Below are 25,971 nucleotides of genomic sequence, written 5' to 3'. Positions count from 1 at the left end.
GGCGCACAGCAGATTGGGGAAGCTCCCACTACCTGGTGCCGAAGTCTTGCTGTGCTTTTTAAAGGCTCAGAGGCTCTAGAAGGCCCGCTTAAAGTAGGTCTGATAATGAAAGTGGTTGCATTGGAATTGAGCCCTCAAAAATTAATAAAAAGATCTGTCTAATCACTTAGTTTGAATCATTAATTAAATGTTCAATGCAAACGTTTTAAAGGAGAAATTGCAAACTAGAAAAAAATATTCCCCTGAAAATATTTAATGTAAATAACTCCTTGAGATGGTGCTTTTTACAAAAGGTTTGTCGCAAATGCCGTTTTGTTTAGGGGACAGGACATCAGGAAATGATATGATCGTTTTCTATTTCAATGAGAGTAACAAGGAATCCCACCTGCCCCACCCCCATTCTTGCTCTATGTAGAAATTTGTCCAGCATGATGAGCAGCAGTCATCAGCGGGAGGTGGCTGAGCCCCAGGTGCCCAGAGAGTTTCTTCAAGCCACTACTTCTGTGCTCCCTCACTGTGTCCAGAGCCACTGGCCAAGACCACCAATTCACTTTCTGATTATATCTTTTCTGTCTTCATATCTTTCAAGGCTTTGGTAATACAGCCGAAGGGTAACCATGTTGAAAACAAGCACAGGTTCTTTTACACATAACACTGTCAGCTCATGTTGGGTAAACACAGGAAGGCACACAATAAATTACAGCAGACCCTATCTCTTCAGAGGGTTTGTGGTGACCTCCAGGGTGGGGGCTGGGCCTGCCGGCAGCCGAGCATCCAGCACTGGGGTAGTGTGAGGACCACCCCGGGAAGGAGGGGGTCCTTCCTTAAGTCATGTCCGTATACAGGTCTCATGATCAAGTGGAGGAGAAAATCCTTGCCTTATCCAGTGCAGTGCGGCCTCTGCAGTAAGGAGGACCCTCCCCTCTGAGTGCCGCTCACCTGCCCACTTGGCCAGGTCCATCCGTGTTGGCACAAATCAATTGTACGTACACCCTTGTTGAGAACTGGTGGCAAATTAGTCCACAGGACTCCATCTGCTCCTTACTTAAGTAAATCACTTGGAAAACATAAAACTGGAGGTTGTAGCTCAGTAAAACAATAAAGTGCTTTCGATGAGGGTAGCTGTTACTTACCAGTTGTTTCTCGTTTCGCCTGAGGCACTGACATCAGTGCTATGGAAGGTGATAATGTTTACCACTGGTAAAAACTGTAAAAGCTTGTTTCCACTAAAAAGCCTGCATTTCTAAAATGTACTTTTTTCCTCTTGTTTCCATGTCTTCACGTTACTAAACGTGGTCTCACTACCCGGTAAGGAGATCGTTTATGCTGGGGTGGGGCGGGGTCGGGCGGCTGGAAGACACAAGAATAGAAAAGGAGCGGTTCATAAATATTCCTTAGGGGTTCCACTTGTGACGGTGAGAGAGGGGGTTATGGCAAAAAAGATGAGGCCCCGTGCTGAATCCAGATATGAGTCCCGAGGAGTAGAGACACAGATTGGCTTCTGGAAGGGTCCACATTCAACCTAAGACTTTATTCTGAGTCCACATGCTTGATAACTGCTATAACACACTTGCATCTTCCATGGCCTCGATCCACCTGTAAAACAGAGGAGAGGGCACACTTAGGTGTCACAGCTCTGAGACTCTGGTCAGAGAACCTAGAAGTGACCAGGTGGACTAGGTGACTATTAGCCTGACATTGGGGACCATGTCATATTCATATTTGTTTCCCTAGCATTTAGCAAAAGGTCTGCTGAATCAAAGCATGCCTGTATGAACGAATCATGATAATCTTTAAAAAATCTTACAACCAGGAACAGGTTCTGTTCTGCTGTGGCCCGAAGGGGTTAGATGGTACAGGAGGCTGGAGCAGAGAGAAGCCAGAGCCCTGGGTAGCAACTTGTAGAGGGAGAGGTAAGGAGATACAGGCCTAGTTATTTGGGTACCTTTGCGCTGAATTGGTATCCTCTGCTTTGAAGCTATAAAATAGGGTTTTCTTGTGGTAGAGGTGAAAAATAGGTCCTACTTCACTGCTGCCCTCTTCCTTCTCTGGGGCAATGGTGAAACCGAGCAGAGGCATACTCTCCATGGCCACTGTGTCCTGCAGAGAGCAAAAGGGAAAACGATATTACACACGGCACTACACACAGTCAACTGCTCAGCATTTACTGTTACCTCTGATTTCAGGTGCGCGACGAGCCCTTCTGTGTGAGGCATAGTTGGGCAACAGTGGAATAACCACACACATACTGTTCACCCCCTCTTCCCGCCAGGACCAGTCATGAGGAGAGAAAGAAACTTAACATTCTGTCATAGCCTATTAGGGTCCAGGCATTTTCATCTTTATATTATCTTGTTGAATCTTCACAACATCACAGAAGGTGTCACTCCTGTTCTAAGAAGACACTGAAGCTCAGAGAAGGTAAATAACTCCCTAAGATCACACAGGTTAGTCAGGAGCAGAGCCAGAATTTGGACTCATGACCACCTTCTAACACTGCATTCTTTCTGCTGACTTGATTAGTCAGAGACTCTGTTTTCCAGAATTATTCCAGATGATATCCCCAATACTCATTCCCCCACAGCCTGTCCACGACGTCTCAATATGGAGCACGTAGGGTGTCTGCTATAAAGTTGCTACTACTGTGATGAGACCTTCACAGAGAACATAAATGGATCTTAAAATCACAGTACTCAGTGGAAAAAGAGATTTTTGTATATAAACATATATTTACACATACATACTTATGTGAAAATACATGCTCATAAAATACAACTTTATGAAACCACACATAGACAAAGAGATAAAATTAGTTAAGCAATTAGTTAAGATATAATTAGCTAAGAAGGCTGTGGGAGGAGAAGGAGGAGGAGTTGAGGTTGTGTATAAAACGAAATCAACTTTCAAAGACCGCTGGATCAGGAAAAGCATCTAAACTCAGTATCGATTCATGATTAAAAAAAAAAAACCCTCAGCAAACTAGAAGGGAACTTCCTTAATCTGAGGGCATCTATAAAATACCTACAGCTAACATCCTACTTAATAGTAAAATACTGAATGCTTTTCCTGTAAGATTGGGAACAAGGCAAGAGGGTGCTCGCTCCTACCAATTAAACTCAAAATTGCACTGGAGGTCCTAGTCATTGCATTAAGGCAAGAAGAAGAAAAAGTTCAGAAAAAGAAGAAGTTAAACTATCTGTGCTTGCAAAGGACTTGTTTGATTGTAAAACAACTACTAGAACCAATAATCAATTTAGCAAGGTCACAAGATAATCAATTTTTTTATATCTGTTTACAGCAAACAACTGAAAATAAACTCCATTCAAAATAGCATGCAGGGGCGGGCGCCTGGGTGGCTCAGTCGTGAAGCGTCTGCCTTCGGCTCAGGTCATGATCCCAGGGTCCTGGGATTGAGCCCCGCATCGGGCTCCCTGCTCATTGGGAAGCCTGCTTCTCCCTCTCCCTCTGCTGCTCCCCCTGCTTGTGTTCCCTCTCTCGCTGTCTCTCTCTGTCAAAAAATAAAATCTTTAAAAAAATAGCATGCAAAAAATAAAATAGGAATAAGGTTAACATAAATGCAAGAACAGAAGTATGAGACCTCTATACTAAAACTACAAAACATTAAAAGAAAAACTAAAGAACTAAATAAATGAAGATTTATGCCATATTCATAGATTTGAAGAATTTCAATATTGTTAAGATGCCAACTCTCCCCAAATTGATTCAACAATCTGTCATCATCTCAGGCTTTTGGGTAGAAATTGACAAGTTTATATGGAAACACAAAAGACCTAGAATACCCAAACAATCTTTTAAAAAGAACAATGTTGAAGGGGTGCCTGGGATATTCAATCAGGCATCAGACTGGTGACTCTGGCTCAGGTCAGTCATGATCTCATGGGTCATGGGACTGAGCCCTGTGTCAGTGGGAAGTCTGCTTGAGATTCTCTCCCTCTGCCCCTCCCCCCACTTCTGTACACACATGCACACTCTCTAACAAACAAACAAACAAATAAATAAAAGAACAATGTTGGAGGCTTATACAGTCTGACTTCAAGACTTACTATAGAGTTCTGGTGATTAAGGCCGTAAGGTATTGGCATAAGATTTCGTAAATATATCAGTGAAACAGAATAGAAAACTCAGAGATAGCCCCAAATGTATTTAGTCATTTGATTTTTTTTTAATTTTTATTTTTTTAAAGATTTCATTTATTTTTTGACAGAGAGTGAGATAGCGAGAGGGAACACAAGCAGGGGGAGTGGGAGAGAGAGAAGCAGGCTTCCCGCTGTGCAGGGAGCCCAATGCGGGGCTCACGACCTGAACCGAAGGCAGACGCTTAACGATTGAGCCACCCAGGTGCCCCTAGTCATTTGATATTTAACGAAGGCACCAAAATAATCCTATAGGGAAAGGAAAGTTTTTTTTAAACAAGTGGTGGTGGAATAATTGGATATCCATATGGAAAAAAAATGAACACCACCCCCTGTCTCATACCATACTCAAAATTAATTTCAGATAGACCTGAATGTAAAAACTAAAACATTCAAGTTTTCAGAAGCAAATACAGGGGAACAACTTTGTGACTTGCAGTAGACTAAAAGTTTCTTGTGATATGAAAAGCAACAGCCATAAAGGAAAACACTAATAAATTAGGTTTCATTTAAGTTAAAAACTTCTGTTCACCAAAAGAACAGAACAAATTCATTCGTTAAGAAAATGCACAGGCAAGCCACAGACAGGGAGAGAATATTCACAAAACATTTATCTGACAAAAGACTGGTATCCAAGATATGTAAAGAATTCCTGTAACCCAATAATAAGACAACTTACTTAAAAAAATATGCAAGAGATCTGAACAGACACTTCTCAAAGGGAAATACAGAAATAGCCAATAAGCACATCAAAAACATCATTAGTTACTAGGGAAATCTAAATTAAAACCACACTGAGATACTAGTAAATTAATGACTGACAATACCAAATGTTAACTAAGATGTGGAGCAACCAGAACTCTCAGACTTACATACATTGTTGAGGGGAGGATAAAATGGTAGACCACTTTGCGAAAGGGCTGTAATTTCTGGTAAATCAAACATATACCTTCCTATGATCTAGAAATTCCAATCCTAGGTGTCTACACAAGTGAAATAAAAACCTATTTTCATATAAAAACCTCTATACAAAAGTTTAAAGTGACTTTATTCATAATTACCAAAAACCAGAAACAACCCAAATGTCCTTCAACTGATGAATGGAATAAACACATAGTGGTATGTTCACAACATGGAATACTACTCAGCCATAAAATGTCATGACCTACCGCTGTATTCAAAAACATGGATGACTCTCAAACACCTCATGCTGAGTGGGAGAGGTCACATTTATATGTGATTTGATTTACATGAAGATTCTAAAAGAGGTAAAACTAATCTATGGTAGAAAAAATTCAGAACAGTGTGCTGCCTGTGGGGACAGGAATGAGGTGGGGATACCACAGGTAAACAACAGGGGTTCATGATAGTACACACATGGCTTGATGTGTGGCTATCCGTTTTATCAAACTGGCTATCCGTTTTATCAAACCTTTTTTCTTTGATGGAATTTGTGAGCCTAGTCCTATCACTTGCACGGTCTTATTAAGAAATTGTACTAGTTCTTTATGGTAAAAACTACTTTGGAAGCATACTTAAAATCCACCTTTTAAAATCAACTCAGGGTGTTACTTCCAATAACAACTGTTGCTCAGGACCTACAGGATGGACACTGAGAATGGGTTTTCCATTCTCAGACAGGATTCGCCTCTTTGGTGGTTATTTAATTATCACTAGCCTTCATTCACCTGTCTAAGACAGAGTTTCTTCCCAAAGAGTGGTCCATGGGATGGGAGAGTCCCATGAGACACCCCATGAGGAAGGGCCTGTGGTCAGGCCAGCTTGGGAAATCCCCTCATTCAGAGATCCACAACACATCTGGGTACATTACAGATTCTAAGAAGTACTCCTACTAACTGCCTACTCAGGGTCCCCTCGGAATCCATTGTTTAGAGAACCCCTGTGAGCATCCTGTGTAATACCTACTTTGGAAGATGCTGCCCTGGGCTGCAGGTGGGCATCACATCACATTTCAGTTTGTTCTGGAAAGATCAAAATTCTCCTCAGCTCCTCTGTGGGCATGTCAGTGAGGGCACTGGAGTCACTCAGGCCTACTGTGGGTCCCCCTCTGTCTGTCTGCGTCCCTGCTGGCTTCTGGGATTCCCTGAGGGACGGGCAGGCTGCAACCATCACAGCTACCGGTCTTTTGTAAGAGAACGTTTATGCCCCGAAAAGAAAGTGTCTTTTGCACCTTCGCCAGCATCTGGGGTTGGGGTAGAAGCGCCAGCCCTGTGCTGATGTGACTATCCTGCTGGGGTAAAACACACATGCTCAGCATCTGGGCTCTTAAGTCCCGTTTTCGAAGCGGGTTTAGCCCGCGGAAGCCACCGGATGGTGGGGGCTAGACATGGAAATCCTTCCAACTATCACCCAGCGTCAGCCTGGGTCAGGAACAGACAGCCACCTGCTGTATAACAGAGCCCGCACCCGGCTGCTCTGGAAGCAGGCTTCACTTCCAAGGCCGTCCAAGGCCCTCCTACATTTTATATGTAAAGGTAAGACGCTCTGTAAAAAGTATCAACTGAAGTTGTATTTAGTAGAAACACTACCGCGAAACAGTGTAGTTCCCTGGAGTGCCTGGCTTGTGCTAGATGCCGGGCCTGTGACCTTCAACACTCGGGTGCACAGGTCTGCAAGCTGTCCCGCCGTATCTCCACAGAGAGATGGTAAAGTCCTTCCACTTGGAACCTACATGTGGTTCTGTCTTTGTGGCAACACTCAGCACATGGTACTGCTCGACACAGACTGGAGTGGTACGGGAACTGGAACCCGCATCCAGCCTCACACCGCCCTGCAGGCGATGGGGTGTTGTGCATACCCACGGGGACATTCTGAGGCATGAGCTTAACCGGAGGGCCTTCACAGGTGAGAGGAGAGAGAGCACGAACCACCACTACCTCACTGGCCATGTAGGTGTAGAGCACTTTGCCTTTGATGACAAACCAGAGCTTCTTCCAGTGCCTCTTGCCTTTCTTGCACCGGCTCAGATAGCCACTGATGGCGGAGCCCTCTCCCGAGGCGGCCACCTGACAGAAGAGAAGCAGAGTGGTCAGGGCACCAGGGGGTAGGCATGGTTCAGGCGGAGCTAAAATGACAGTGCAAACCACCTGGCAGAGCGTGTATACTGCTTTGAAATCTGAGACTCGGATGAGGTCTCAGGACACATCCAGCACCTCAAAAGCAGCACAACAGTACCAGGGATTAAGACAGGACTTACTGAGTGGACCCAGGAAACACACGAATCAAAAACTGCCTTCAGGAGTGCTGCCCCAAGTGGTGTTTCAGATTCTTGGCTCCCTCTCCCCAACCCACAAGGCCCCATAATACGAAACTGCAAATATCTGGGGGAAAGGTTCTTCCTTCTAAAATTGATTCTTACAAGATTTAATACGTATTCTTCTCAACATTTTATTCAAAAAAAAAATAGAAAAGGAAGGAAACCTATGAGGCCAGCATTACTCTGATACCAAAACCAGATAGAGAAACCACTAAAAAAGAGAACCACAGGCTAAACATCTCTGATGAACATAGATGCAAAAACCCTCAACAGAATACTAGCAAGCTGAATCCAACAATACATTAAAAAAAATCATTCACCACTATCAAATGGGATTTATTCCTGGGATGCAAGGGTGCTTCGATATTTGCAAATCAATCAACGTGGTACATCACATTAACAAAAGGAAGGATAAGAACCATATGGTCATTTCAATAGATGTAGAAAGAGCATTTGACAAAGCACAACATCCATTCATGATAAAAACATTCAATAAAGTAGGTTTAGAGGGAACACACCTCAACATAATAAAGGCCATATATGAAAAATGCACAGCTAATATTATCCTAAATGCAGAAAAACTGAGAGCTTTTCCTCTACAGTCAGGAATAAGACAGGGGTGTCCACTCTCACCACTTTTATTCAATATAGCACTGGAAGTCCGAGCAACAGCAATCAGACAACAAAAAGAAAGAAGCATCCAAATCGGGGTGCCTGGCTGGCTTAGTCGGTGGAGCATGCGACTTTTGATCTTGGGGTCATGAGTTTGAGCCCCATGTTGGGTGTAGAGATTACTTAAAAAAAAAAGGCATCCAAAGGAAGGAAGAAGTAAAATTTTCGCTATTTGCAGATGACATGATACTATATATAGAAAACCTAAAAGACCCCCAAGAACTGTTAGAACTGATAAACAAATTCAGTAAAGTCACAGGACACAAAATCAATGTACAGAAATCTGTTGCATTTCTATACACCAATAATGAAGCAGCAGGAGAAATTAAGGAATCAATCCCATTTACAACTGCACCAAAAACAATAAGATACCTAGGAATAAACCTAACCACAGAGGTGAAAGACCAATACTATGAGGACCTATAAAAACCCTGATGAAAGAAACTGAAGATGGCACGAAGAGATGGAACAACATTCCATGCTCACGGACTAGAAAAACAAATATTGTTAAAATACCTATACTACCTAAAGCAACCTACATATTTAATGCAGTCCCTATCAAAATACCACTGGCATATTTCACAGAGCTGGAACAAAACAATCCTAAAATTTGTGTGGAACCACAAAAGTCCCTATTTAGCCAAAGCAACCTTGAAAAGGAAAAGCAAAGCTGGGGGCATCACAATTCCGGACTTCAAGTTATATCACAAAGCCGTACTCATTAAAACAGTATGGTACTGGCACAAAAACAGATACAGAGATAGACGGAACAGAATAGAAAATGCAGAAATGGACCCACAACTATACGGTCAACTAATCTTGGACAAAGCAGGAAAGAATATCCAAGAGGAAAAGACTGTCTCTTCAACAAATGGTGTTGAGAGAACTGGAAAGCAACATGCAGAAGAATGAAACTAGTCCACTTTCTTACATCATACACAAAAATAAATTCAAAAATGGGTTAAAGACCTAAATGTGAGACCTGAAGCCATAAAAATCCCAGAGGAGAACACAGAGAGTAACTTCTTTGACATCAGCTACAGCAACTTCTTTCTTTTTTTTTTTTTTTAAAGATTTTATTTATTTATTTGAGACAGAGAGAATGAGAGAGACAGAGAGCCCATGAGAGGGGGGAGGGTCAGAGGGAGAAGCAGGCTCCCTGCCGAGCAGGGAGCCCGATGCGGGACTCGATCCCGGGACTCCAGGATCATGACCTGAGCCGAAGGCAGTCGCTTAACCAACTGAGCCACCCAGGTGCCCCTACAGCAACTTCTTTCTAAATATGTCTCCTGAGGCAAGGGAAACAAATGCAAAAATAAATTATTGGGACTTCAAAATAAAAAGCTTCTGCACAGCAAAGGAAACAATCAACAAAACTAAAAGGCAACCTTTGGAATGGGAGAAGATAACTGCCAGTGGCATATCTGATGAAGGGTTAGTATACAAAATACATAAAGCCTTTATAAAACTCAACACCCAAAAAACAAATAATCCAATTAAAAAGTGGGCAGAAAACTTGAACAGCTATTTCTCCAAAGAAGACATCCAGATGGCCAACAGATACATGAAAAGATGTTTATCCTCACTTATCATCAGGGAAGTGCAAATCAACACTGCAATGAAAAACCACTTGACACCTGTCAGAATGGCTAAAATCAACAACACAAGAAACAACAGGTGTTGGTGAGGATGTGGAGAAAGGGGAACCCTTCTGCACTGTTGGTGAGAATGCAAATTGGTACAGCCACTGTGGAAAATGGAGGTTCCCCAGAAAGTTATGGAGGTTCCCCAGAATGTTAAAATAACTAACCTACCATCTAGATCTAGCAATCACACTACTGGGTATTTACCCAAAGAATATTAAAACACTAATTCACAGGGATACATGTACCCCAATGTTTATAGCAGCATTACCAACAATAGCCAAGACATGGAAGCAGCCCAGGTGTCCACGAATTGATGAATGGATAAAGAAGATGTAGTAAATATATTCAGTGGAATATTACTCAGCCATGAAAAAGAATGAAACCTTGTCATTTGCAATGACATGGATGGAGCTAGACAGTATTATGCTAAGTGAAATAAGTCGGTCAAACAAAGACAAATACTGTATGATTTCACTCATATGTGGAATTTAAGAAACAAAACAAATGAGCAAACGGGAAAAACAAGAGAGAAAAAACCAAGAAACATACTCAACTATAGAGAACACACTGATGGTTGCCAGAGGGGAGAGGGGTGGGGGATGGATGAAATAGGTGATGGGGATTTAGGGGGGCACTTGTGATGAGCACCGGGTGATGTATGAAGTGTTGAATCACTATATTGCGCACCTGAAACTAATAAACACTGTATGTTAACTAACTGGAATTTAAATAAAAAATTGAAAAAATAAAAAAACCCACACATACATGCTCAAAAAAATAAACTTGATTCTTACACTTTTTAAATTTTTTAAATATTTTATTTATTTTAGAGAGAGCATGTGAACACAAGTGGGGGGGGCAGAGGTAGAGACAAAATCTCAAGCAGACTCCATGCTGAATGTAGAGTCTGATGTGGGCTCAATATGGGGCTCAATCTCACGATCCTGAGATCGTGACCTGAGCCAAAACCAAGAGTCAGAAGCTCAGCTGACTGAGCTACCTAGGTGCCCCTCATTTTTAAGCTTATCTCTTATATTTAAGGATGGATCCTCTTTGTAATGTTTACTTAAAAGGTTTTGTAATCTTCTTCCTAATGGGGGGGGGGTTAATTCCTGTTGTTATTAGTAGAAGTAGGATTTGTCTGTTGCACAGTCTTTATATGGGCGTTCAGAACACAATACAGGTTTGGAGAAATACCAGTCTGGGGTTCCAGCCCAGGTTCTCCCAGTTATTTGATGGGCAATGTGGGCAATTTACTTCTTCTAAGTCTTAGATTCCCTACTAGCAAAACTGGAGTCAGTGACCTCAGAGAGGTACCTGACAGGTATAGTGCCTGGCCCACAGAACTGCTCAAAATACTAATCTTACTATTGGGGCAAGAAGGCCAGGTCTGGAAATAATTTCATCTGACTTTCCCATTTTACAGATGGGGAAACTGACGCCTGGAGGAATGGAGGTTATCTACTGAAGGTCAAATCTCTACTTAGTTGAAGAGAGGGTAGAGAACTTGGATCTCCTGGCAAATACTCCGAAGGTCAATGAACTTCAATGCAGGGAAAGGAGGCCATCACCTACCTGGGATTTTTTTTTTTTTTTTAAAGATTTTATTTATTCATGAGAGAGAGAGAGAGGGAGAGAGAGAATGAGCGGGGGAAGGGCAGAGGCAGAGGGAGAAGCATGCTTCCCACTGAGCAGGGAGCCCGATGTGGGGCTCGATCCCAGGACCCCAAGATCATGATCTGAGCCGAAGGCAGACGCTTAACGACTGAGCCCCCCACACACCCAGCCTGGACTGTTTTAAGAGGTACCAGGAAAGGAGCCTGTGTCCGCCACAGGTTCCAGGACTCCCAGCACCAGACACAGGCTTTCTCTCCCTGCACTTGCCCTGCCAGGGCAGCTCGCAGAGTGAGAAAGGCAGAGTGGACAGAGTATGTCAGGGGAAGCCGATTCTGACCTCCCTTTCTGGCAGGTGATCGGAGAGGCAGCATTTCCGCAGACTTTGTCACGGGGAGCAGGGCTTACTGTTAAGGTGGAGCTCCTGCGGAAAAGGGACAGGGCAGCGGGTGACAGGTGGGGCACATTTCTCCTGGGGCTGCTGCAAATCCCACTAAGTGCAGTCTTTGCTAGGTAATAAAAAGGTTGTCACTTTGAGCAAAAATTACCAAAGGGCTAGCCAGGACACCAGCATCAGAGACAGCTGGACTCTAGAAGGCTAAGAGCAGCGGTTCTCAAACTGTGTGCCCATGGAACACTCAGGTTCTGCCCAGCAGGAGTGAAAAGGTGATCTTTTTTCAATTGGTGAAAAGGGACTAGGTTAAATAAATGATGCTACAGCCATACAATGTAAAAAGTATGAGATTTGTATGTGTGAGCAAATGTGGAATGATAGCTAAGAGAAATTAAGTGTGAAGAGTGTATAGAAGATTCAGTACAATTTACCTTTTCAGTAAAAAAAAAAAAAAGGATCAGTGGATGTACATCTTTAGTATGTATATGCATTAAAATTTCTGTAAGGATCCCTAAGAAACTTGATGGTGGTTACCTCTGGGAGTAGGTGGGACTGGAGGAGTTTGGGGAGGGAGAGAAACTCATGTTTCATCAGGTATTCTTTTGTGCTGTTTTGAAAAAAATTTTTTTTTACCATGTATGTGTTATTCCCAAGATTTTTAATATGCAAAGGAATTAAGTAAATGAGTAGAACTGTACCCCTTTAAAATTTCCATACCCTAACACTTTTTGAAACTTGCACCTTGCCACCTGCTACTCAATAATGAATATTAATGAAAAAACTTGGAAACAGCTGATCTTCTTTTGACAGCTTGTATACTCATGGGCACACATTTGTTTGTGGTTGTGACCAGAATATAGACATATAATCTGGCCCTCCTTATAGGACAGACTTGAATTTAAGCAATTCCCATGGGGACCAGGTCTACGCCATGGGACAGGAAAGAAAGTAAGGAGAAAAAAAGAAAGACTTGGAGGGGAGAGAGGGATGGGAAAGACTTCTAGCACCATCTACATTTCGGGTCCCGCCTTCTGCCACCAAGCAGGCATGTTCTCAGTCACGCCCAGGAGACAGGCCCTTGTTAGAGGTGAGTCAGTCCTTGTCACAAGAGTGTCTCCCATTGGGAATTCTCTTTGTCCTGAAGAGCTCAGCCAGGCTGGGGGAGGTCATACCCTGTCCACCGAGGAGGACCATGAACCTTCTAAATCCCTTGCCTCCCACATAGGCAGTCCGCCTGCCTTACCTCGGTCAGGGCCGAAGGGACCTTCTTCTGTTTCTTGAAGGTCGAGGGGTTGATGCCGTGGAAGACAGACGAGAAGGCACTGCTCGAGAAGCGGGGGGAGGACAGGGGGAAGCTCATGCTCACGGGCCGCTCTGTAACCAAGATAAGCCACAGGGGATGGGAGGTGAGTGTCCACATGGACAGGCATGCTTCTTGCTTTGGAATGCCAATTCCTATAAAATTAGAGCTCTGGGTCCCTCCTGAGATGGGAATCAACCTCATGAGGGGGATCAGGTGGGACCAGAAAGACAGGCATACTCCCTCTGATGACATGAAGGCCACGGGGGCCAAGAAGGAAGGCTTTTCCTGGGTGCTGGCTATCCCTTCTTCACCTGGGCTGTCCTCTGTGATGGCCTCAGGTGGCCCCACAGAGGAGAAATCTTTGGTTTTGGGCCCAGTATACACTTGCTGTCCCTCTGGCCCAACCCTGCTTGGGCAAAGCCTGTACCCTGAGCACAGTCTCTCAGGGGCCAGCTTGGCTTCCTCAGGATCCTTTATCACTCAAGGAGCCCTCAGCCCTTCCCTGATCCACAACTCCTCTGCTATCTGTCTCAAAATCCTTATCCTGGAAAGGTCCCATAGAACACAAGCCTACAGAACATTTTCAAAAAGAGGGTCACCATGGCAAAGTATACCTGAAGCACCATACCTGCCATCCCCCTCACAGAGAGGCACTGACCCAGCGTTTCCCAAGCTCAGCTGCCCACAGACCCTTCTGGGAGTGCCTATCGATTTCCCATGGAGCCAACATTTTGGGAAATGGTGCCCCAGGTATGAGTTTAAACCCTTATTTCCTCCTTCAGGGCTGCTTTTGTTCTGAACCTCCACAGGAATGTGGTTTCAGGCACAACCAGGGGCCAGCGAGAAGCCACCCGGAAGAACAGTGGTGCCCAGGTTACCTCTCATCAGGCCTGGGACATCCCCGCCCCTCTTCTTCAGCTCCCCATAGCAGCCGTCACAGACCTTGGCCATCCGGTCCTTGAGGTACTTCAGAGGGTACTTGTTTCTTGAACAGTTCCGGCACACAATCTGCAAGCCCGGTTGGGGACATACGTTGGAACGGTTCTCACCCTCTGCATGTGCATGTGCAGAGGACCAGCATCTTCTCCCCTCTGCTGACTCACCCCCCACCTCTCCAGGTACTGTTCTGAGCACAGGACTGTGCCAGGTCCCCCTGCTTTTCCATCGTGGAGACACAGAGTTTCTGTGCAAGTGTCTATCAGTTTTTCTGATGAGCCCTTAACCAGGACATGATACTTTTTCTCCAAAGACAATAACCACGTGTGCTATGATTTTCTTTTGGGAATGCAGTGGTGGAATGGAATGGGATTTGGGGCCCTGGTTTGAGGCTATCAGTAAAATGGGGCCTCACAAGGTTAATGTGAAAACACCCTGCCCTGAGCCCAACAGTAACTGCTGGATGCCCGAGTGCCCACCCCACACGACCCTAAGTTCACACTCACCCAGATGAGGTGACTCACCTTGCCACAGGCGTGGCAGTGGTGACGCCTCAGGGTGAGGGAGAAGTCGCAGCCACAGTTCATGCACATCATAACATGTGTGACGGGCACCAGAGTGGGAGGCCTCTCCCCCAGGCTGACCCCCAGCCTCTCCCGTATCTGGAGCAATGGAATGGGGTGAGTGGTATGGTCAGGAGATGGCTAGATGGGTGCCCTCTTTCCTGTACAGGGTGTGGGATGGATTCTAATTCTACAACCCCCTCCACCCCATGGCATCCTCTAGGATGCTAACCTTGGGTCAGAAACAGAGCCAACTGGAGGTGCTGTGCTTGGGCCTGGCCATGGGGGAGCTGGTGGGAGGGGTGGGAGGAGGAGCCCGATGGAAGGAGCTAAGAGTCCTTCTGGATGTGTGGGTGCCCAGGGAAACCCAGGGCTGTGAGGCCACCGTCAGGTGGGTGTCAGGGCCCCACTCACCTCCACACTGTGGTGAAAGGCAGCCAGGGCCTGGGCCTTGTAATCCTCAGGGAGGGCTCTGCTCAGACAGCTGTGCCACTCGTCCCGCTCTGCGCAGGAGCTGCGGGCGCAACGTGGCGTGAGCAAGGCATGCAGCATGCACAGCGGCTCGGCCTCTGCTTCTCAGTGTAGATCAAGTCCCCCCACCTTTCCCCTGGCCGGGCCTCTCGGTGTCTGAGATCCCACCAAGCACCGGCCGGCCGCCAGACCGGCCTAGCATTGTACCTCGGCGCCTCCATCTACTAGCAGGGCAGCCAGGGCAAGAAAGCCGTCCTCTGGGCCTGCTTCTTTCCCTGCAACACACGGGACTCTCAATGCTATCCCTCTAGCTACCAGAGCTGCTGTGGGGAAGAAATGACGTGTGGGTTTGTTAATGGCAAAGCACTGTGCAGAAGCAAAGGGCATTAGGGAGGTGAAGAGGGCCCCACCCTTAGGAGGGACGGGGTGGGGGGGGGCAGGATGCAGAGGGCTGTGTACACGGGGAGGGGAGGGGCAGGCGAAGATGGAAAAGTTCAACGTCCCTGTCGCCACCCCATCTTCCTCCTCATTTTCCCACATAGTTTCCCAGACACTCCCTCACCCAACAAGTTGGCTTCCCAAATCCCCATTCTGCACCGTGCCCTGCAGGGTTTTCTGAGTGGTGAGTGCGGTTCCAAGAGATAGCGGGGTGAAAATTCTCCCAGGGCCCACTAGGTGTCGCTCCCACCCTGAGTAAGAGTGTGGCCTGCCCCAGGAAAGCCCGGAGAAGGGACCAGGTTGGCCTGGGAGGGAGGTGGGGGTAGGGGGGAATGGACAACCAGATGCCATGTCCCCGAAGGGAGATGTATGGGTCCGCCTGTCTCCTGGAAGCTTCAGCATGAGTATCTGGGTGTGCAGGAAGGTGACCGGCCTGTCAGTGACAGTGGCTCCTCGAGGCCACTGGCCAAAGGGCAGTGCCCCTGCCTAGCAGAGATGGGCAGCCTCATCTGAAGGGCTGAGTGTGGCCTGTCACCATCCCCACCTCACAGCTGGACATATAGAAACCATACCCCGGGCCGTCTCAGGCCCCTGACTTTACCTAGAGATGAGGAGAAAAGATGCCATGGAACCCCATCTAGGCATCACCTCCTCCACGAAGCCTTCCCTCACTTCCCCAGATGGGTGGTCACTCCTTGGAATTTTCAAGGTTTCTTCTACCCACTCGGCAGTAGACAGTAGTGGATAAGAGCTCTGGGTCACACAGTCCTGCATTTGAGCCCCAGTTCCTCCTCACATGGCCATGTGACTCCTCTCTAGGCCTCAACTCCCCATGCATGGGAGAAGTCTCAAGCCCCACAGCCAAGGGTGGGGATGGGGTCAGAGGAGGTGCCTACTGTATGTTACTCTTTTTTTTTTTTTAAAGATTTTATTTATTTATTTGAGAGAGAGAGAATGAGAGAGAGAGAGAGCACGAGAGGGAAGAGGGCAGAGGGAGAAGCAGACCCCCCGCTGAGCAGGGAGCCCGATGCGGGACTCGATCCTGGGACTCCAGGATCATGACCTGAGCCGAAGGCAGTCGCTTAACCAACTGAGCCACCCAGGCGCCCTGTATGTTACTCTTGTCATCAACACTTTTAACTACTACAGCAGTTATGCTCTATATCATGACCGATACGTAACTCTCCTGCCTTTAACGTAGGCTTCCCCCGAGCACAGCAAGGTTTAACTCTTGCGTCCTCAGCACAGGACCTGGCACGGAGCAGTGGCTAATAAATGCTGAAGGAGTAAATGCAACTGCATGAGAATGTGTCAGTGTGTGCGCATCCTGTGCCGGCCCAGGAACCACCACCCCACCCAAAGGGCACTGCTGCCACCCCCAGGTCATGTACCAGCTGAGGGGGAGGCAGACACCCATGTCTTGGGGACCCGGTCCCAGCCCCCACAGTGCCCACAGTGGCCCCAGCAGGGGCCACATCTCCCTGGTTTCTGAGCCCAGGGAGCTCGAGCTGGCCTTGCCCGGAAAGAGGGAGCGGGGGAAGCTCTTTTGCTGCCTAGAGTAAGCGAGGCGGGATCCCTGGGTAGCCAAAGGCCTGGGGAAAACACACACACTTCTGATAGAGAGGCCACACCCCCGAACCAGAGAAAGGCAAATGATGAATGCTCACTCATTCACTCTCCGGATATGAAAGCCTAAAAGCAGACCACTTTATAAACTAAAGTGCACGATGCATTTTTTACTCGCCTTAACCTCTTGCATTGCTGTAAAGACCCACTAATTCGTAGACTTTTACAAACATGAGATATTGTTGTTATATTTAAATGACAGGCTCTAGAAAATAAGTCCCTTAACCCAAAATAATACCAAAATAGAAGTGACACATCCAGGTTATTATTCCAACCTTTAACACCTGCAAAATCCTGCCCCTTTATCCCTCAGACCCTCCCTCTACCCACCTCCCCATACCTCGCAGATAGAGTCAGGCAGGACTGGGAAGTCTCGATCTTTAGAGCATAGGGCACTTTCTCCATCACAGGACGACTGACCTAGAAAACCAAGAGCAGACTGTCAGGGTGGGGGCAGGGAGGGGCAAGCACAGACCCGCCTCTTCTGGTCCTGACACAGTGGCTCCAACTCTGGTCTGTGGGCACCTGTCCACCCCTAGGAAGGTGGGTATGTTCCCTAAAGGACTAGAAGCAGGCTCTGTACACGTATCTGTATACTTGGTTCATAGCAGCATTATTCATTGTAGCCAAAAGGTGAAAGGAACTTGTGTCCATCCATGAACAAATGGAAAAAAAAAATGTGGTCTATATGTACAATGGAATATCATTAAGCCATTAAGATGGAAGGACATTCTGACACAAGTTGCACATGGATGCACCTTGAGGACATCCTGCTAACTGAAATAGGCCAGTCACAAAAAGACAAATACTGTATGATTCTATTTACATGAATTATCTAGAGCAAACTCCTAGAGACAAAAAATAGGATAGTGGATGCCAGGGGTTGGGGGCTGGAGGAATGGGGAGTTAGGAATGGGGCTAGAGTTTCATCTGGGGATGATACAAAAGTTCTAGAAATGAATGGTGGTGATGGTTGCACAGTAGTGTGAATATACTTAATGTCGCTGAACTATACGTATACTTAAAAATGGTTAAAATGGTAAATTTATGTTATGTATATTTTACCACAATTTAAAAACCTTTACTGAACACCCACTTATTTCCTCCCTCCAAATGTGTCCTTATGTGTTTTACTCTTTTTAGGATGCCCTTCCCTTTCCCCTTTCCCATCTGTCCAAATATTATCTACCCTAAAGAATTCCGCTGCCTCCCTTTGGGAAATCCTCCTTCCCTCTCTCCACACTCCCTGGACTACCTCCAGCACAATCCTGCTATAACCCACAGTGTAACGCTGTTTCCTCAGGGCTGCCTCTTCCTGCTGGTCTATGTGCTCCTAGAAGTGGGGATGCCGTCTTTCCTCCCCTGAGGTCTCCCTCGGACCACCCACCCCAGGGTGCCTGGCACCAGGCATTTACCTTCATGCTGGCCACTGACAATGTGTTCTTCAGCCGGTATTTCCCGTCCTTCTGGGGATACGTATACAGGAGCACATCGCTCATCTGGGGAGAAGGAAACCCCATCAGACGTGAAGGCTGTAGGGTGTCTGTCCCGGAGGATCACTGAGCTCTGGAGAGCACGGGCATCTTGCATTCCCCAGTGACCCTCATAGGAGAGCAAAACCACTCTGAGCAAACACATGAGTCCCTTCCTTTAAATTCCACTCCGAGGTCGATAGTTAAGAGGAATAAATGCAGATGTCCACAAAAGGTCAAGTACAGGAATGTTCATAGAGGCTTTATTCATAACAGCCAAACAGTGGAACCACCCCAAATATCTAATCAACAGGTGAATGGATAAATGAACTACAGTACATCCATACTGTGGAGAACTACATAGCAAAAGGAACTGATGGTCCACACAATAGCATGGACAAATCTCAAAAACATGCTAAGTGAAAGAAGTCAGACACAGAGTGGTACACACTGCTTCATAACATTTATATAGGCAAAACTAATATGTAGTGACGGAAATTAGGCCAGTGGTTGCTTGGGGCAGGGGATAGGGAAAGTGAGTGCTAAGGGGCCCAGGGGAACTTTCGGGGGGGATGGTCTAGAAATATTCTATATCTTGACCCAGGTGGTGGCTACACAATGACACATATTAGTCAATATGCAGGTACGCACACTTAAGATTGATATATTTCACTCTACAAATGAAACTGTCATAAAGTATAGTTAAGGAAGGGAGACAGGAAGGGGGAGAGGAAGCTCCTTGATAGTGAGCTGATGGGTCCTGGGCACTGGTGTATCTCCAGCGACCACAGCAAGTACTCCATATTTGTTGAATGAACAACTGAAGGTCCTTGCCCCCATCTGGGGCAAATGGGAAGAAAGTGAAAGTCACCTCACTCTGTAGGGGAGCGTGTTTCTGTTTGGCTAAAAGGTTTATAGTCTGAAAAGACGATGTCAATCCTCACCCTGCTCTGTAGCTGTGCACCTTGGGGTGGACGAGTTGGCTCCCTCTCTGAGCCTCAGCTTCCTCCCTGCAAAGCAGGGGGGCAGTGCCACCCCTACCTCATTATGGACGCTGAGAAAGAATGGCCCCCAGTGAGCCCACCCAACGTGGGAGCCAGCGTAAGCTAGGAGTGTTGTGAGGACTGAACAGAACAAGGCATCTAAGGGGCTAAAACAGAGCAAGAACTCAGGATTAGCATTTCCTCCCCCCACAGAGAGTCTGCTGAGGGAACAGAATAGACGAGGCTTCTTGCCACCAGCTCTTAGGATCCCAGCATCACAGCCAGAGCAGTGTGGGAGACCTGGCCTGGACCCAGAGCTGCTGGTGAGCTCAGGCAAACCCTTCCTCTCTCTGGACCTCACTGTCTCTACTCAGAGTTGGAGGAGACCAGGGACCAGCAAACTTTTTAATAAAGGGCTAGACAGGAAATGTTCAAGTCTTTGCGGGTCATAGAGTCTCTGTCACAACGATTCAACTCAGCCACTGTAGTCTAAAAGCATTCACAGACCATCCATGAACTGTGTTCCAATAGACCTTTATTAACAAAAACAGGTGGCAGACTGACGCCAGGTCAGAGGAACCTTCAAAGCCCCTTCCAGCTCTGCCCTTCTAATAATGACAAGACTCACTCTGTGCCAGGGGCTGAGCTCAGCACCCTGATTTCAGTTCAGCCCCCAACAATCCCATCAGGCAGGCTCTACCATTATCACCCTCATTTCACAGAGGGAGAAACTGAGGCACAGAGAGCCCTGACAACCTGCCCAAGGTTACAAAGCTTGTAAGTGGCAGCGGCAGGGTCATATGTAAATGAATGCGCCTCCAGTGTGTTCAGGTGTGGTGTGTTGGAGGTGGTCACACGGTGAGTCCTGGCCCCATCTGGGGACAGTGACCAAACCTGGGCACAGAGCCTGGCTCATAAGCCTGCCCACCCTGGGGAACTGGCTCATGTCACTCATCAGAGCAGTCCCAGCCTTTGTGTGGCTGCCCCTCAAGCACCTGCTGCCATGGCAACTGCCATTAGCACCCTGGGATTTTATGAGTGGTCAGGACCAGGCTGCCTCCCACTGCCCAGAGTTCTTTCCTCTTCAAAGCGGGTGTTTTACAGCCTGATTTGGAGGAAGATAGAGGAATTCTTCGTGGAGGAGTGAAGGGGAATCTCTCGCAATAATAAGCCCCCAGTGTGGAGCCCCACCTACCACCTGGGGTCACGGTGGGAACCTCTCTGTAGCATTACCAAAACCCCTGTGCAGGTGGGCAGATGCCCTGACTTTGTTCTACAGTTACAATTATTTTATGAAACTGGCACCTTATGGGGAAGAAAAAGTCTTAAGTGTGTTCATCATCATGGGTCTTCCTGGCTCAAGAACCTATCTTCCTCTCACCTCTTTCTCCAGGGGAAATTTATGAAGGTCCTGTGCTAAGACAGAGCAAAGAACGGGACCCAGGTTCAGCCTGCAGGGAGCTATGGCCCAATAATAACAAGGGAATAAGAGACACCCAGGCCTAGCATCGAGATGCCTGAGGGAGAAGCTATGATGAAGGGCCAGTTAGATGCTGGAGGGCATGTGAGGGAGGGGAGGAGGGAAAGAAGGACAGACGCTGTGTGTTCCCTGGCTGTCTGGGTCCCTGTGAGAGGCAAAGGCACGAGCAGGGCCTGGCCAGAGGAGGTGGCCAGATGGGGAATGGCTAGGGGACCAGCACAGAGCTCCCTCTGTTCCAGCTGGGGCTTCACTCCCTTCCCCCACTGGCAGGAGGGACTATTACCCCACTGTAAAGAGAAGGGCAATGACAGATGTGCCATGGGCCTCAGAGCCAGTAAGTGTCAGAACTGGGATGTCAATCCAGTTTGATTCCAAAGTTCATGCTCCTTTTCCACCATCCCGGACCTTCATTTTTCATCCTCAGAGGACACAGTCGTGGGCTCCAACTCTCCCCAGGGCTGTGCGGGTACAGAGGGAGGACCTGTGTCCCCTACAGCAATTGTCAGAGGGAAGGGAGGACACTTACCAAATAAGCGGCCTTCTGTGTGCCTCATCTAATTCCCCAAACCGCCCAGTATTCCTACTTTCCTCCTGGGAAACTGGAGGCTCAGACATGTCTGTGACTTGTCTAAGGGTTACATAGGGGCTAAGTGTTGGGTTAGGATCTAACCTGCTCACTCCGGCTCATGACCACATAGATATGCCTAAATTCAAGGGTATGATTTCTTCTCAATAGAAAGAGTTTTCAAATTTTTAGACTAACATGGAACAAAGGACAGCTTCCCCCAGACTCTCTTTGCTCTTGTTTTTTGCTCCCATGGCCCTGAGATTACACACCATTCTCACAACTCGATATTTACATTTGACACTGAAGGCTGAGGGTACAGCATGAGGCTGTTAGCTCTTTGTTTCCAGTGCCCAGCACATCAGAGGTGCTCACTAAATGTCTGAAATAGGTTCTTAGACACTTGGGAGCCTGTTTACTGTTACTTTGCACACAACTCTTAACAAAGTGTAAGGAGGCTGTTGGGGCAGCCACGACTGAGAGTAATAAAAAAAAAAAGAAAGCTAAAATAGTGAAGAACAGAGAGAAAATTATACACAGCAGGTAGGAGAACTTAAAAGGCAAAACAACTTGGAGTTTGTAGGACTGGGGCAAATTGCTGCTTGTAGCTCAACAGCCACAGAGGTTGATGTTATCAAGCGACAGGCCTGGCCATTCCCTGGTGCTCCAGAATGTGGCTGTAAAGCATCAGAAATGTTACATTGTACTCTGTCTTGTGCACAGTGGAGAAAATGCTACACTGGGGTCACAACCCTGGTTCCCTCCTGAGCCTCTGCCTCCAGCCTGCTGGGAGATGGAGCCAAGGAAACTCCCCTTCTGGATCTCAGTCTTCTCATGCATTAGATAAGGCAGTCAAACAGTTATTTCCAGGATAAGAAATTCCCAGGGTTAGGATGTTTCAGATGGGGACACAGGTAATTCAGTTTTGGCAAAATTCCATTAAAAATCCCTCAAATAATGCAGGAAGGGTTGTGGTTGGCAAGGGTTAAGCTCTCAGCTCTCTGGAAAGCTCAGCTCTGTAGAATGATCCTCATCCTAAATATTCGGCTCTGTTCTAGCACCCACCCCTCCCTTCCAGTTGTCTTTGAATAATGACCCTAGAAAACTTCACAGAATTTGACAGTCCTGGGGCTGGGCTGGGGGCCAGGTACTTACCAGGAACAGGTGCCGGGGGCGTCTGCTTTTCCCTGTTACTTTCATCAGTGTCCCCTCCTTGAGAAACTCCTGTGGGGAGAGAAGCAGACCTGGGGGGTTAGGCTGAGGCCTGCTGCCATCCTAAGGAAGGGTGGGGAAAAGGCCCTGAGTGGGAAACCTAAGTTAGGATGCCTCCCAAAGTGAATTCATGGGTGAATTCCCAGCTTTAGGGAGATGCCCATGTTTGCCACAACAGCTCTGGAGACAGACAGGAGGCTCTGCTTCGTAGGAGCACCCCACCTTGACTTATTCCAAGCCCCAGACACTGTTCTGGTCTCCAAGTGGTCCAGACAGGGACTCTTTCCCTGGTTTGCTGCCGTGAGGAGACCTTCAGAATGGAGCCTCTGAAGGTCTGCTAAAACAGCTGAAGACCTGTGAACAGTTGCTACAAGCTCCATAATTCTGGAGAATGTTTAAAATAGATGTTTAAAGTTACTTAAGAATAAATAAAATAGATGTTTAATAAATATTTACTAACCTGACGACCCAGGACCAAAACACTGTGATTTTACAGAATCTCAGACCAGTGAGATCCCTGCTAATTTTGAGTAAATTATCCTGAGCACAACCTCTCATTTCTTTGTCTCTTGTCCTTCATGGACCATAGCAGGTAACAAACACATTTTTGACTATTTTTGAGCTGAATTTTATGTTTTCCATTTGGAAGCTTAAAAGTGGGTAAATTTGTCTCTTGAAAAATGTTATTTTTAAGATGCTTTGTTGGGGCTCTTGAGAGATGGTTTTCCTGATTTCCCAGCAACGCTGGGCTGAACTAAAAAATAACTAAAAATAATCGGCGTCTCTTCTTCTCAGAGGTGAAAAGAACCACAGGGGACACTGAACCCAAATGGCACTGTTTCTTTAAAGGTCCTGAAAGTGGAAAACCCCAGGGGAGGCAGCCCATGGGCCTTGTGAGCCCAGCAGAGCATGCGCCCTGCCCTCCCTCCCTCTGCGGGTAAACAGCACCTGCAGCCAGGCCTGTCTGGGACCAGCCCAGCTGAACAATGGGTCTTATCAGAGCCTCACCCGCCTGCCTACCAGGCCGCCCTCTGTCCCTGCCCATGGCGGCAGTGGCACTCACCCTTCCTGGCTGGAGGAGATCCCCTTGGCCCCGAACGCTGTGCTCAATGTGGACCAACTTCTGCAGGTTTTCCTATGGGTGGGAGCAGAGCGAGAGGGAAATGGTCAGGACCCCTTCAAGGGCATTGCTTCTACTTCAGAGGAAGAAAACGGAACCCAGAAGGGCCTTGCCCAAAATCTGACCTCCTGTCAGTGGCGAGACTGGGACCTGAGCTTGGGTCTGCTGGATGCCAGACATGTGGGCTGCCTATACTCAGGCTAGTCCCCCTGGGCCTGGGATCTGACATCGCCATCTTCTGCGTGCCATGGGGAAAGTCACTTGCTCTTGCTGTGCTATCTGATACCCATATACATCTCCAGGCCATGGCTCCTACTCTAAATCTGTGTGCCCCATAAGGTCTGGTGCATCTAGACTTCACTAGCCCAGAGGAGAGAGATGCCCAAGACCAGATTGTCTCTCTGGGCTTACAGCCCAGGGTCGGGCCTCTGAGGGAGAGTAAGCGAGAAAATGTTCCACCTGGGGAAGAAACAGATCTGTGCTCCTTGAAGAAAAGGAAGTGTGCCTGGAAACTCCTGTTGGCTCTCACTGGGTTACATATAATATGCAGTGACACGCCTCCCTTCCCTCCGTACAGCACCCCATTATGCTAGAAATAACAAGTGCCTCACCCATGGGGTGGGCACCCCCTGAACCTTATGCAGGGTCAGGTTCTAAAGTCAATTAGCAAGGTGAAAATTGTGTGTAGGGAAATTGTCTTGAAAAGGCTTTTACCGCGTCCATAGTTTTGGACACAAAATCCTGCACATCAGAAATGTGTAAGAGTTGTTCCATTTCCACTCGTGACAGAGAACAGTGCCCCTAGCCTAATAATGAGGACAAGGTAATCCACAGAGCCCTGACTCCTCTTCCATCTACTAGCGAGCTGAAGTCCCAAGGCAACCCCACCGGACCCGAATCCGGGAGACTGACAGGCGCCTTCACAGCGACGTGAGACACGTGCACTGTTGTAACACCCAGGAGGCAGGGGCGGCCACAGAAAGGAGGATGAGAAGAAAGCAACTGAAATGTTAATGGATTCTGGAAGGTCGGGTGTGGGCTGGTGGGACAGTTTAGAATAACAGAGAGCCCCAGACTCAAGGCACATCTGCAGTCACTTGCAAGCTCTTCTTTTCTAGCAGCTCCCACCAGGTGCTCACAAGGAAGACTAGAGGCAGGGCAGGGGGCCAGAAAGAACGCCCTTGGCGGTGAACGCATGCAGGCTACCACTGGGGGGGGCCGGCAAAAAATCCTGCCAACTTCCCCAGCCCCCTCTCTTGTACAAACCCCTCACCCCTGGGAGAGGCCAAGAAATCCCCTCCCAGAGGACAGGCGAAGTGCCACTCACTACTCCTGGGGGAAGGGCAGAAGCAAAAGCTGTCTTCCCCGAGGAGAGGGGAGGTAGCCCCTCGGGCCCAGGATTGTGCACTCATACAAAGCAGAGACCTGTCCAAGACCTGCCACAGCTACAAGGCTGTGTTTGGCTACCATGCAGAGGAGGGGCAGGAAAGAGAGAAAGCCTGGCTTGCAGGTCCTGCTGAAGACTGAGGCTTGTCCTGGAGAGCAGAGACTTGGGAGCGTAGTAGTGCGTAACAGGAAACAGCAGTCTACCTCTGAGAAGGGGCAAGGGCATGGAGAGAGGCCCCTTCTGGGGTGCAGGGATTGCTAAAAGCTGCGGCAGAGGGGGGAGAAGGAAAATGAGAAAAACTCTCTGGCATCTCAGGCCCCACAAACAGTACCAAGTGATAGCAGCACCCTTCTGGACGAGTGTGAAGTCTGGGGGGCTCTGAGGGTGACATAACAATAACAAAACCCAAACCCAACTCAACTACTGACTGGACTGACCCAACCCCCACCCCTTACACCCCTTACATGAACGGCATGATCAAAACCAGGCGCTCCCACTTCTGGGGTAGATACTGTTTCCCTCAGTCTCCATAATTCCTCCAACACATAATGCCAGCTTCAATCAAACATTATGAGAAACACAAAAAGCAAGAAAGAACCCCAACTCATTTTCAGGAAATAAAGCTTTCAACAAAACCAGACGGAGAGGTGACACAAAT

General features: G+C 47.3%; 1 protein-coding gene across 2 annotated transcripts in view; it reads right to left on the bottom strand.

Moving 5' to 3' along the window:
- Window positions 1-962: 962 nt before the first annotated feature.
- The window catches only part of FGD5 (FYVE, RhoGEF and PH domain containing 5), a 110,869-nt gene continuing 85,860 nt past the window's right edge, over window positions 963-25,971 (bottom strand). Inside the window, exons 10-20 of one of the 2 annotated variants that reach the window (XM_021694943.2) lie at window positions 23,870-23,941; window positions 22,750-22,818; window positions 18,510-18,593; window positions 17,435-17,514; window positions 14,974-15,073; window positions 14,521-14,658; window positions 13,939-14,068; window positions 13,001-13,131; window positions 7,052-7,180; window positions 1,946-2,100; window positions 963-1,596 (exon numbers count right to left, since the gene is read on the bottom strand). In XM_021694943.2, coding sequence (XP_021550618.2) covers window positions 1,560-1,596; window positions 1,946-2,100; window positions 7,052-7,180; window positions 13,001-13,131; window positions 13,939-14,068; window positions 14,521-14,658; window positions 14,974-15,073; window positions 17,435-17,514; window positions 18,510-18,593; window positions 22,750-22,818; window positions 23,870-23,941 — 1,125 coding nt within the window. In that variant the 3' untranslated portion in view covers window positions 963-1,559. The remainder of the gene's footprint in view (window positions 1,597-1,945; window positions 2,101-7,051; window positions 7,181-13,000; window positions 13,132-13,938; window positions 14,069-14,520; window positions 14,659-14,973; window positions 15,074-17,434; window positions 17,515-18,509; window positions 18,594-22,749; window positions 22,819-23,869; window positions 23,942-25,971) is intronic. The other variant, XM_044916289.1, reaches the window with a different exon arrangement.

This window comes from Neomonachus schauinslandi, chromosome 1, assembly GCF_002201575.2.
Source record: "Neomonachus schauinslandi chromosome 1, ASM220157v2, whole genome shotgun sequence".
In the NCBI taxonomy this organism is placed as follows: Eukaryota; Metazoa; Chordata; class Mammalia; order Carnivora; family Phocidae; genus Neomonachus; species Neomonachus schauinslandi.
This window is presented reverse-complemented; position numbering and strand designations above follow the sequence as displayed.